The sequence below is a fragment of the Camelus ferus genome, chromosome 3, assembly GCF_009834535.1.
Source record: "Camelus ferus isolate YT-003-E chromosome 3, BCGSAC_Cfer_1.0, whole genome shotgun sequence".
Classification (NCBI taxonomy): domain Eukaryota; kingdom Metazoa; phylum Chordata; class Mammalia; order Artiodactyla; family Camelidae; genus Camelus; species Camelus ferus.
The window spans coordinates 91,135,684-91,147,985 of NC_045698.1; the positions used below are offsets into that span (position 1 = coordinate 91,135,684).

The following is a 12,302-nucleotide window of genomic DNA, read 5'->3' on the forward strand; positions in this document are numbered from 1 at the left end:
CTTTCAAAAACCAATTTCTTAACTATTAAGATATATTACCTCTCTAAAACATAGCAATGAACCCATCAGATAAATGAGATCAAATCTCACATACAACTAAACATCAAATAGCAGTAATGTATCATGGTGTGTGCTAAAGATTATACCCCCAGAAATATGGAATATCAGTTGATTCCTGCCAAGTATTTCCAATAGTACCAAAAAGCAAAGACATTTATAAAATGTATTACCTACTAAGAGAAAACACACAACCTACATAAAATAGTTTTAACATAAGAAATAAATAAAATTAATAGTTGTAATTACCAAATGCACAAAGCAGCAAATGTAAACATACCTGCAAGGAGGCAAGACCATGGAGTCTTTCATAAGCACAGATCCAGAAAGCAGGATATACCAACATCTGGCAATAGTTTCTGAACTGTTTAAATGAGTAAATAAATACACACATTTACATGTATATAGATTCAACACAAAATACAAAACATGAAAAATATCCTATAATATGATAAATTAAAAATTAACTAACACTCCTTGGAAGTTCTGCCTGTTTCCAAAGGTTTCATACAGATCATGTTCACATCTTATATAATCACTATCTTAAGACACAGGGTTCAGCAATATATGTTTATTAGCTCTACCTTATTAATTTATATCATTAACTACATAGTCCTCATTTTTGTGTACTGGATCACCATATCTGATGAAGTTTAACTTAAATATTGTACTACATGTGAATATTAAAAAATTCTATTTCTGATAACTTCAATATATATTAAAGACAACACTGTTTGGAATTCACAAGTTTATCAATGTTCTGTCTTCACTTTCAACTATAATTTGGATCATAATGATCTATTTATTTCTCTTAAATTTTACTCTGACAGAAATAAATAAAATGCCTAACCAGTCTTTCATTTTGTATGTATTTAAGCAATAAAAGAATATCAGATGACTTAAGTCCATAAGTCCACCAGCATCTTTAGTTCAGTTAAATCTCCAATAGAAACCCAGAATCTTGTTAGATGTGTTTATAATATAATCTTTTCCATCTTTCTCTTAAATATCTTAATTTACTATGCCTACAAATTCAATTAATTCCAATATGTATATAATTCTAATATTTATAAAACAAATGTTTCCTCTGAACTGAATAACTGTGTATCTGGTTATCTATCTGACATGTCAGCTTGTATATGTAACAGACAACTCAACCTCAATGTGTTCACAATCTACATCATTATCATTTCCTTTAAGTTTGGTTTTTTTTCTAGTATTCTCTGTTCTCAATGAATAGTATCATTTTCCATCCAGAAATCTAAGCCTGCATACCATTCTACAGAGCAAGCAAGGGTGAGTTTTCTGGGTAAATCCTATTGCTTATGATGAGAAGGAAAAATCATTACCAACTTTCTACTGCGTACTTCAAAGTTCTTTGTATCCACATGCTGTCCATATTCACTGAGAGAAGATACAAATGGCTACATATCTCCTACTTAAGGTTCTTTGTTTAGAAATTTCACTTTCTTATTCTTTCAAAACAGGACTTTTATAAATTTATGAAGGAATAAAATCAATGAAGGGAAATTTTGTCCAAAATTAACACAGAAGAAAGCTATGACTGGATGCTACCACAAGCCTCCAATTTTTAATCTCACTAGGCTAAAGCAGTCATGAAGTTGTCAAATTCTCCTATTAATGCAAGAAAAACCCTAAAGCTCACTCCTACCAAGAGAACTATGCCCACTCATGAATCAGAAACTGTTCAGATCTTGCAAAGAATTCCACTCTCAGAGCAATGCCTCTGATAAGTACACAAGGAAAGTGAAAGTCTTTTAATGTGGGGCCACGCTATCTCCCTTCTCTCTGTAAGCAAATGATCTAAGAATAATCCACCAATCCCTGACTTTAAACTCTTTAATTAATTTCCACATTCATTTTTAAAAATTCTTCTGTTTATGATTAGCCAGATACAAATCTATACAACTCTTTAACACTAATTTTTCAACAGCTTCATTGAGGTGTAATTACATACCATAAATTCACCCATTTTAAGTGCACAATTCAATGACTTTTATGAAATTTATGAAAAGAACTGTGCAAATATCACCACAATCCGGTTTTAGAACATTTCTATTAACACAAAGAGAACTCTTATGCCTTGTTTGCAGTCAATCCCTACCCCCAACAATCTGCTCTGTCTCTACAGATTTGTTTTTCCTGGACAGTTCATTTAAATACAATCATATAACATGTTGTGTTTCTATCTTGCTTCTTCCACTTAGCCTAATTTTTTAAGGTTTGTCCATGCTGTAATGTGTACCAGTACTTTATTCCTTTTTACTGCCAAATAGTATTCCACTATGCAGATATAGGGCATTCTCTCTATCCATTCACAGGACATTTATATTTTTTCCAGTTTTAGGCTAGTATGAACAGTGCTACTAAGAACATTTGTGTACAGTCTCTGTATGCACATAGGTTTTTATTTCCCCTGGGTAAATTTGTAAAAGTAAAATTACTGGCTCATATGGTAAAATTTTAAGAAACTGCCAAACTGTTTCCTAATGTGGCTAAATATATATACCATTTAGCATCTGTACCACAAATATATTAGGATTCCAAATGTCATCAAATCCTCATCAACACTTGTTATTGGCTACCTTTTTGACTGTAGCATTCTTTTATTTTTTACTGAGGTAACACTGGTTCATACTACATAAGTTTCACATGTACAATGCTATATTTCTGCTTCTGTATACCCAGTAGTGTGCTATCAAAAATATAGTTTCCATCCATCACCATACAGGTGATCCATCCCCTTTACCCATTTCACATCCCCACAACTGCAGCTATTCTAATTGGTATAAACTGACAGTTCATTAGTTTATGTGTGTGTGTGTAAGATAAGGATCTAAATGAACATTTTTACATGTAAATACACAATTAACCCAGCACCATTTGTTGAAAAAACTGTTTTCCCATTGAAATGCTTTAGCACCTTCATCAAAAATAAACTGTCCACTGGTGGCTCCTTTTTAATCTTCAGTTGTGTTATACCCACATTGTGTGCAGATCTTAGCTACAAAGCCATTTTTTAAAAAATTCCAGAAACTGTTTATAAACCTAAGGGTTTATATCTGGACTCTAAATTCTGTTCCAATTATCTATAAATCTATGTATTTCTTTGATAGCACTTCTATTTGCGTAGCAATTTTAATTAACTTTCTCTCCCCTACTACACAAGGTCATAAGGATATATCCTGTGATTTCCCACCATTCTATAAACAGGCTAAGTATAACATATAGCAGGCAATTAGTGAATGAATCAACAAATAAACATATATAGCTATTAACCATACGAATCCAGTAAATACTGTAGATATAATGATAAATACAATGCATAATGAAACATTAAAGTCAACACCATTCCTCTATACCAGCTGAATCTATATAATAAAAGAGAGCACTGCTGACAAAACTTCTGAAAGAAAAAACAGAGAAGAATATCCTCATAATCTTGAAGAGGGCAAAAATATTTTAAACACAAGAACCACTGTTCACAAGGGGAAAAACTGAGAAAATCAGAAATTTCTCTTCTTCACAACATGCCATTAATAGAATGAAAAAGCAAGCCACACAGTGGCAGAAAGTATTTGCAACTTATGTATCCAACATAGGACTTGGATTCAAATTCATAACATTTCTACAAAACAATAGAAATAAGACAACCCAACTAAAATATGGTCAAAAATTTGAATCAGGATTTCATAAAGGAGCTATCCAAATAACCTACAGAAACATGAAAATCATTTATTATCATTAGTAAGCATGGAAACAAAAATTAAATCACAATGAGATAATAAAATGAAATACGTATGTTAGATTCTATTAATGTTAGAATCTCCTAAATTTGAGCACATGCATTTTCAATCCTTTCATTCCTAGGAATATTCCTAAGAGGAATTAGTCAAAGGACACAAAAAGACATGAACAAAATGTTCAGAAACTTACTATTTATGATAGGAAAAAACTGGCAACAACCCAAATATCAATTAATAGTGCAAAGGATAAACAAATTATGTTATTTTCATGTAACTGCATACTATAAAGCAATGAAAAAGAATGAATACAAAAACATAGAAGACTCTCAGACATTTGTGAAGTGAAAAAAGCCTGACCAAAAGATTTTTGTCTATATGAAATTCAAAAAGAAGTAAAACCAATCTATGATGATAGACATTAGAACTAGATTACCTTTCCAAGAGAGGTGACAAGAGCCTTCTGAAGAGCTGAAATGTTCTACATATTCACTGGGTAGTAGTTATACAGGTGTATATATTCATGAAACCTGTTACACTGTACATCTTTTGTGAGCTCTATGTATATTTCACAGTTTATGACTGTATTTCAATCTCCTCTACAGAAACTATTCCAGAATCAAATGAATTTCAATGCTTAAAATCCAAATTTAAACATTATTAAGCAAATTATAGAAATACTTACCAAAAAAGAACTTGATTGCCGCTGTATCTCTCATAGCGTGCTCTTGCAGACATTAATCTAACACATTTTTTAAAAAATAAAAAATTTAAAGATTTTATCTTAAATTATTTCAAAATTGTTATAATCACAACAGAAAATGATCAGATCTACCACTAAATTTTTCCCTAGAGCTTAAAAATATACATACTAAATGCAGTAATTATTTTCAAAAGTAGCAGTGAATATTAAGGGGCAACAAGTATAACACTCTTATATACATTCTATAACCTGTCAATTCACACTAAATAATGTTCTTTTTTGTTATAAAAGAATACATATGTGTCTGATTCACTAATGAATCCTTATGGTAAAGAACAGTTACAGGCCGGGGCATACACACAAAGACACAAAAATCTGTTGAATAGATACAAATTTGCTTGCATTTAAAAAATATTTTTATTATTACTACTGCTCTAATTTTCAGTTTTCTTCCTCTTGATATGCTTATTTAACATTTACTAACATCTCAATTATACAGAAAACAGAAAATAATAAATCCCAACAATTATATTTTAGCAATCTGGTCCATAACTAGAAACTTTAAGAACAGTCAGAAAAAGTGGTCATGGAAGAAAAACACATTTTAATTAAAATATTATGAAAACTTACAACAGTGCTTTACAGCACTCAAAAAGAGTTTTTACAACTATAATCACAACGATATAAAGTAGCAGGAGAAAAAACTCATTTTACAGAATAGAAAAATGAGGTGCAGAAAGTTTATGGGTCTTGTTCATGGGAGCTTATACCAAATCAAGAGTGCTGCTCCTTCCACTTTAATACAACACTATATTATGCCATGTGCATCTTAAGTATCTGACATAATAAATATCGATAGGAACTACAAAAAATACAGTTTTGTTTTCACTGGCTAGCACATACTGAGCACTGTGCCTTGCTTTAGATCTTCTCATTTAATCCTCAAAATGCTATAACAAAGGAAATCTTATTACTCCCAAAGAAGACAAAACTGCAGCTTAGATGTTAAGACTTGCTCAAGGTCCCATGGCCAAGAAAAACTGGGATAGAAAATGCCAATTTCTATGCTTAGCCTACAAAAACCCCCAAATCATCTGGCCCCTGCAAGTATCTATCAAAACTCATTTGAGGAACTCCTTAGCATATGCTCTTAAACACAGCATCACACTTACCTAAGCTGATGTTCCCTGAGATTTGATAATATTTCCATTCCATGAAGATAAGAATAAATAGTATTTAAGTCCTGTAGAGTAGAAAATATTTTAGATTATTTTTCAAATGTACTTTAAAAAATATAATGACAGTCAACAGTTCTGATTTTAAGCAAACAACCATTAATGACACAACTGTTAACTATGGACTAGTCACAAAATCTCTGAATTACAAGAGATCTGAAAAGATAGAGAAGAGTTCCCTCAACTCACACAGGAACCCCTCTCTTCAGCATGGCTGAGGACCTCTACTCAATGCTAGAAATCAAAAACTCATTATTTTACAGGAAAGTCTATTTCACTTCTAAACAGATGTAACTTTTCTTTCTTCTCTAAGTATCCTAAAACAGTATCATATTTTAAGTTTTTCTCTCCTCTCTGGATAACATAGTCTCAAAAACTGTATGTTCTACATCTATAAGCATCCTAGCTGACCTCCTCTGAAGATAACTCAGTCTGTCAAGATTCCTCTTAAAATAGGACTTTCTAAAAAAAATCTTTCAAGAAACTCAAGGTGATATTAATCTATCACTAAACCAAACAGAAGTCCAATGAGAATCCGACTGTTTACTCTCTGAAAAAGGTAGGGAATCTTTCTCTAGCCCTCGTTCAGATAATTATGCATTAAAAAAAACAGGTTAATATAGTATATTAATACAGTATAAACTTGGCTAAGAATAGTGGCATAGCAAAAGGAGAATGTAGGAGCAGTCCACATTCCTTACAGAAAAGAGTATTTTACCACAGAATCTTGGTGCATGGTGATTAGAAAGAAGCTTAAATTCTCTACATAAAATGTACTTTATTTTCTTATAAGAAATAACGTCTAAACTAGGGCTCCAAAACACTACCCTCCCTCTTTGATATATAACTAGCCAAGAGAAATTATCAAATGACACAGAGAAAAAGAAGACACCCAAGACAACTTTTTTTCCCAACATGCTACTAAGACAACCAGGAGGCAGTAAGAAAAACAGCAGTAATTTCTGACTCAAAAGATTACAGCTACCAGTGATGGATTCAAGACCACACATATCTCTGCTAAATTCTTACTAAAATAACAGCAAAAAAGATTTTTAAGTATATAAAGGGATGGATAGATTAAAAGAGGAAACCACAGCAAGAGTCCACAGATCTAAGACAGGTCTATAAAATTCTGTAAGACAGCAGATGAAACAGTGATACGGCTAACTGTATTCCCTAAGAGGGCTACAATGATATTTTTTATCCCATATACTGTCAATGGGACCATGTCACTCCCTCAGCAAAAACTCCCTGTCACCTCAGGAATCTAGGTGCCCCCTCATGGATCTGGGTTGGTCCTGTAATTTTTTCTGACCCAAAGAATGTGGCAGAAGTGAAGCTATTTACCTTCTAAGATTCAAACTCCCTGAGACACACCAATGTTGTGAGGAAGTCCAACATAGCATCACAGAGAGAAAGGCCACATGGAACAGCACCAAGGCTCCAGATATGGAAGTGATGCCTTCTTAGACCACACCAGCTACCAGATGAATGGAACTAAGAGAATGACCCTAGTGAGGTTCTGTAAGGCAAAGAAACAAAATCCTAGCCAAAACCCTCTGAACTGAGGTAGTAAATAGAGTCCTAGCAAAATCTGGCTCATAGTGAGCTCACTGAGCCTGCAGACCCACCTAAGAGTCTCTTTCCTCTTAACGAGTTCATAACTAGAATTTAAATACCTGGCAGTTAGAACCACCACCACAAAGGATCCAAGAGTTTTGTGGTAAAAGCGGTCACAGTGGGAAAAGCCAAGTGGAAACCTGTGAAATTGCTCTATTCTCCAGAACAAGAGAGTAAATAAGACAGTATTGCTCCAAGAGGAGCAAAAAATAGCAAAGACTAGTGCCACCAGTAAGGACTTGAAAGTATACAGGGTTGACAGTCCTTATCACATATCATCTGCAGAAAACAGATGGATCCTAAAAAATGACTAAAGATTGCCACATGCTTAACCAAATTTTAGCCCTGGGCACAGTAGCAGTTGCAGACATAATATTGTTACTCGAACTGATTAATTAAGCCTCTGGTGAATGCATTCTTTTCTAATTCATTTATGAAAGAGAACAAGATACAAGTTGCATTCTCATAGGACAATGTAAACTTACGGTTTTGCCTAAGGGCTATTTTAACTCTCAGTCTCTGTCATAAACTGAAGACATCTAGACCACCTGACCCATTACATACATACCTTGCTGAATCCACAGAATGAACAAAAGAATGAGAAAGAGGTGGCTGGTACCCTGGAGTCCTTGGTAACACACTCATAGTCTAGAAAGTGAGAAACTATGAGGGCTTTAAGGCCAACACTTTGGGATACATTATAAGACAAAAAGTAAAACACTGTTGAGAGACTTCAGCTTTCAGACAAGATGGAGTAAGTGGGATTGGACTTACCTTCCACCTAAAACAACTAAAAAACATAATAAATATATGAAACATTTTTCAAAAGGTAAGACATCAGGAAAAAAAGATAATGACATTTGAGACAAGGGGAACAAACTAGGTGATTCAAATGATTATCACGTTTTACTGCCAGGTAGTATCTTGAGTTGAGAAGGAGCTGACCATCTGGGGAAAAGAAGGTAGCCAGAGTTTGCAGAGCAGGAAAGAGAAAGCACACACTACACAGAAAGAAACTATGTTCTGAAAATCTACAGATGGTCTTACTTGAGTCTTAGGCTGAATGCTGATCATGCCATGCACATGAAGAAATATCTAAAGCCAGGGAAAAAAACCATCTGAGAAGATTAGAGTAGTAGTCCTCAACCAGGGCTGATTTTACCCCAGGATTGACATAGTGATGTCTGGAGACATGCAGTTGTCACAATTTTTGGAGGGGAGGGTGCTACCAGCAACAAGTGACTATAAGCCAGAGATGCTGCTAAACAGATACACAGGACAAGGCCCCAGAATAAAGAACTCTCTGGGCCAAAATGTAAACAATTCTGAGGTTTAAAATTCCCGGACTAGAGGGAACAATACCCCAAACCCACACAAGGACAGGAAGAGTTCCTGCCGGCACGAGGGAGAATAGAAAATCTCATAATTCACAGTGCGTTTAGTAGAGTACTCAGAAGGCTCTGGATTCAGTACTGGGGCAAAATTAAAGCTGCACTAAATGCTACTCTGGTGCTACGTACACAGCTCAAAAAACAGACCACAAGGATCAAATCATTTCCATGTTATTTAACTGTGTCTCAGAAGAATATTTACAGATGAAAAATACCCAGCTCATAAACAGGTAAAATTCACAATCTCTGGTATTCCATCAAAAATTACCAGTCATGCATAGAAGCAGGAAAAAATGAGCCATAATGAGGAAACAAATCAATCAAAACCAAGTCAGGAATTATCAGCTAACAGAATTAATACAGAAAAGACATTTAAAACTTATTAAAGCTATGTTCCTTATGTTTGAAAATTAACCATATAAAAAGGGACATTAAAAAAATTCCAGAGGTGAAAACAAAAATATCTGAAATGTAAAATAAACTGAATGCGATAAAATACATTGTGGAAGAAATGGAGGGGAGGAGATCAAGACTGTGGAGTAGGAGGATGCTGAGCTCACCACCCCCACAAACACATCAAAAATACATCTATGTGTGAACCAATTCTCACTGAAAACAAACTGGAGACTGGCAGAAAGACTCTTATGCAAACAAGACTGTAAAGAAAGATCCACATGGAGTCTGGTAAGATGGGAGGAGAAGCAATCATGCTAGGACCTGTGCCCCGAGGAGGGGACACAGAAAGGAGGAGGACTGCATGGGCTCAGAGATCCTCCCTGAAGAATGAGGGTCTGAACCACATATTGGAAAATCCTGCCCTGGGGTATAACACTAGGAAGACAAGTCCCCTTGGCTGGTTTGAAAACCAGTGGGACCGTAGGGGAACTGTGAGAAATCTAGACTCTGCTAGTGAAGAGCACGAACATGCTCCCGAAAATAGGCAGAAGCAGCAACTGAAATTGCCAGAGACTCTAGCTGGTTTCTTGCAACCACCCAGTGCTCACCCTGGCCCATGCTGAGTGCTGCTTCAGCCTCTCTTGCCCCATGGTTCAGCTCCCCACAAGGGTAAAGGCTGCCACTGTCAAACAGAGTTTGTAGTTGTGGCAGACAGAGCCAGCTCAGACCCAGTACTACATCTGAATGGGGTGAGGATAACCATTACTGGCATTCATAGGGGCAGCAGATCAGGAATGGTCTAGAACTCTGGTATGCTGGGACTACTGTCACATGCACCTCAATCCACGCTGAGTGCCTGATCTGGCCTCTCTTGCTCCAGCACTGCTCCCCTCTGAGGTGAAGGTGCCGATGCTGGAAAGGAGGAGAGCACAGATTTAGAGGAAACAGAATGGCTCAGACAAACCCCCAAGACTTCTGCTCCAGCACCTTGGATACCTGGGACAAGGATGCACACTCTCACCACTTCTGTTTAACACAGTATTGGAAGTCCTAACCATAGCAATCAGACAAGAAAAAGAAATAAAAGGCATCCAACTGGAAGGGAGAAGTACAACTATCACTCTTTACAGATGACATGACACTTTTTATAAAAAACTCTAAAGTCTCCACCAAAAAACTATTAGAATACTTGAATTCAGTAAGGTTTCAGGAAATAAAAATAATATACAGAAATTCATTGCCTTTTTATACACTAATAATAAAACTATCAGAAAGAGAAAGCAAGAAAACAACCCTGTTTGAAATCACATGAAAAATAATGAAATATCTAGGAATAATCTTAACCAAGGAGGTAAAGACTCATATGATGAAAACTATAAAACACTGATAAAGGAAAATGAAGATGATATAAAGAAATGGAAAGATATCCTGTGCTCATGGACAGGAATAATCAGTATTATTAAAACATCAAAGCTACTTAAAGCAATCTACAAATTTAATGCAATCTCTATCAAAATACCCATGACATTTTTCACAGAACTTGAAAAAATTCTAAAATTTGTATGGAACCACAAAAGAACCTGAATAGCCAAAGCAATCTTGAGGAAAAAAGAACAAAGCTGGAGGTATTATGCTCTCAAACTCTGGACTATACTACAAAGCTAGAGTAATCAAAACAGTATGGTACTGGCTCAAAAAAAAAAAAAAAGGACAACTAGATCAATGAAATGGAATACACAGCTGAGAAATAAACCCACATACCTATGGCCATATACAAGAATAAATTCAAAATGGATTAAAGACCTAAATGAAAGACCTGAAGCCATAAAACTTCTACAAGAGAACATAAGCATAACACACTTTCACATAAATCACAGCAATAATTTTTTTCAATCTGTCTCCTATGGTAAAGGAAACAAAATAAAAAATAAACAAATGTGACCTAAGTAGACATAAAAGCTTCTGCACAGCAAAGGAAATCACTGACAAAAATGAAAAGACAATCTACTGAATTGGAGAAAATACTTGCAATGATATGACCCACAAGGGGTTAATACCCAAAACATAAACAGCTCATATAATTCACTATCAAAGAAACAAATAACCCAATTACAAAAAGGGAAGAAGACATGAAGGACAAGTTTTTCCAAAAAAGATAAACAGATGGCCAACAGGCAAATGAAAAGATGCTCAACAATGCTAATTATCAGAGAAATGCAAATCAAAACAACAATTATATATTTTCTTGCTCTCACATAGTCAGAATGGCTATCATCCAAAAGACCAGAAATAACAAATGCTGGCAAGAATGTGGGGAAAAGGGAGCCCTAATAAGGAAAGGGAATGTAAACTGGCACAGACCCTATGGAAAACAGTATGGAGGTTCCTCAAAAAACCAAAAATAGAACTACCATAAGATCCAGCAACACCACTCCTAGGTCTACATCTGAAGAAAATGAAAACATTCATTTGAAGAGATACATGCACCCAATGTTCACAGCAGCATTATTAACAACAGTCAAGATATGGAAGCAACCTAAGTGTCCATCAACACATTAATGGATAAAGGAGATATGGAATGTGTATCTATGTATGTGTATACATATAGACACAATGGAATACTACTCAGCCTTAAAAAAAAAGAATGAAATTTTGCCATTTGGAAAAACATGGACGGACCTGGAGGGTATTATACCTAGTGAAATAAGTCAGACAGTGAAAGATAAATACTGTATCACTTACATGTGGAAACTAAAAATTAAACTAAGCAAATTAATATAACAAAACAGAGAGAGACTCACAGATATAGAGAACAAACTAGTGGTTACCAGTGGGAAGAAGGAGGATGAAGGGGCAAGATAGGGACAGGGGATTGAGATACAAACTACTAAAGACACAAAGGATGTAACATACAGGAGAGGGAATACAGCCAATATATTTTAATAACTTTAAATGGAGTATAAACTACAAAAATAATGGATCATTATGTTGTACCCCTGAAACTAACAAAATATTGTAAATCAGCTATACTTTCATTTTTAAAATAAATAAATAAATAAAACACAGGGGGAAAAGGCAAATCTGAAGAGAGCACCAGTGAGCTGAGGAACAACTTCAGGCAGCCTAACAAAAGCAT

At 35.0% G+C, this 12,302-nt stretch overlaps 1 protein-coding gene across 6 annotated transcripts in view; it reads right to left on the minus strand.

The window, feature by feature from the left end:
• Positions 1-12,302, minus strand: part of RAPGEF6 (Rap guanine nucleotide exchange factor 6) — a 197,864-nt gene that overhangs the window by 170,174 nt on the left and 15,388 nt on the right. For 5 of the 6 annotated variants that reach the window (XR_001365932.2, XM_006184094.3, XM_006184095.3 and 2 more), the window contains exons 2-4: positions 5,697-5,767; positions 4,507-4,563; positions 338-421 (exon numbers count right to left, since the gene is read on the minus strand). Coding sequence is in view for 5 of the 6 variants with exons in the window: in XM_006184094.3 (XP_006184156.2) it covers positions 338-421; positions 4,507-4,563; positions 5,697-5,767 (212 nt within the window). In the remaining variant the exon portion in view is untranslated. The remainder of the gene's footprint in view (positions 1-337; positions 422-4,506; positions 4,564-5,696; positions 5,768-12,302) is intronic. The other variant, XM_032476649.1, reaches the window with a different exon arrangement.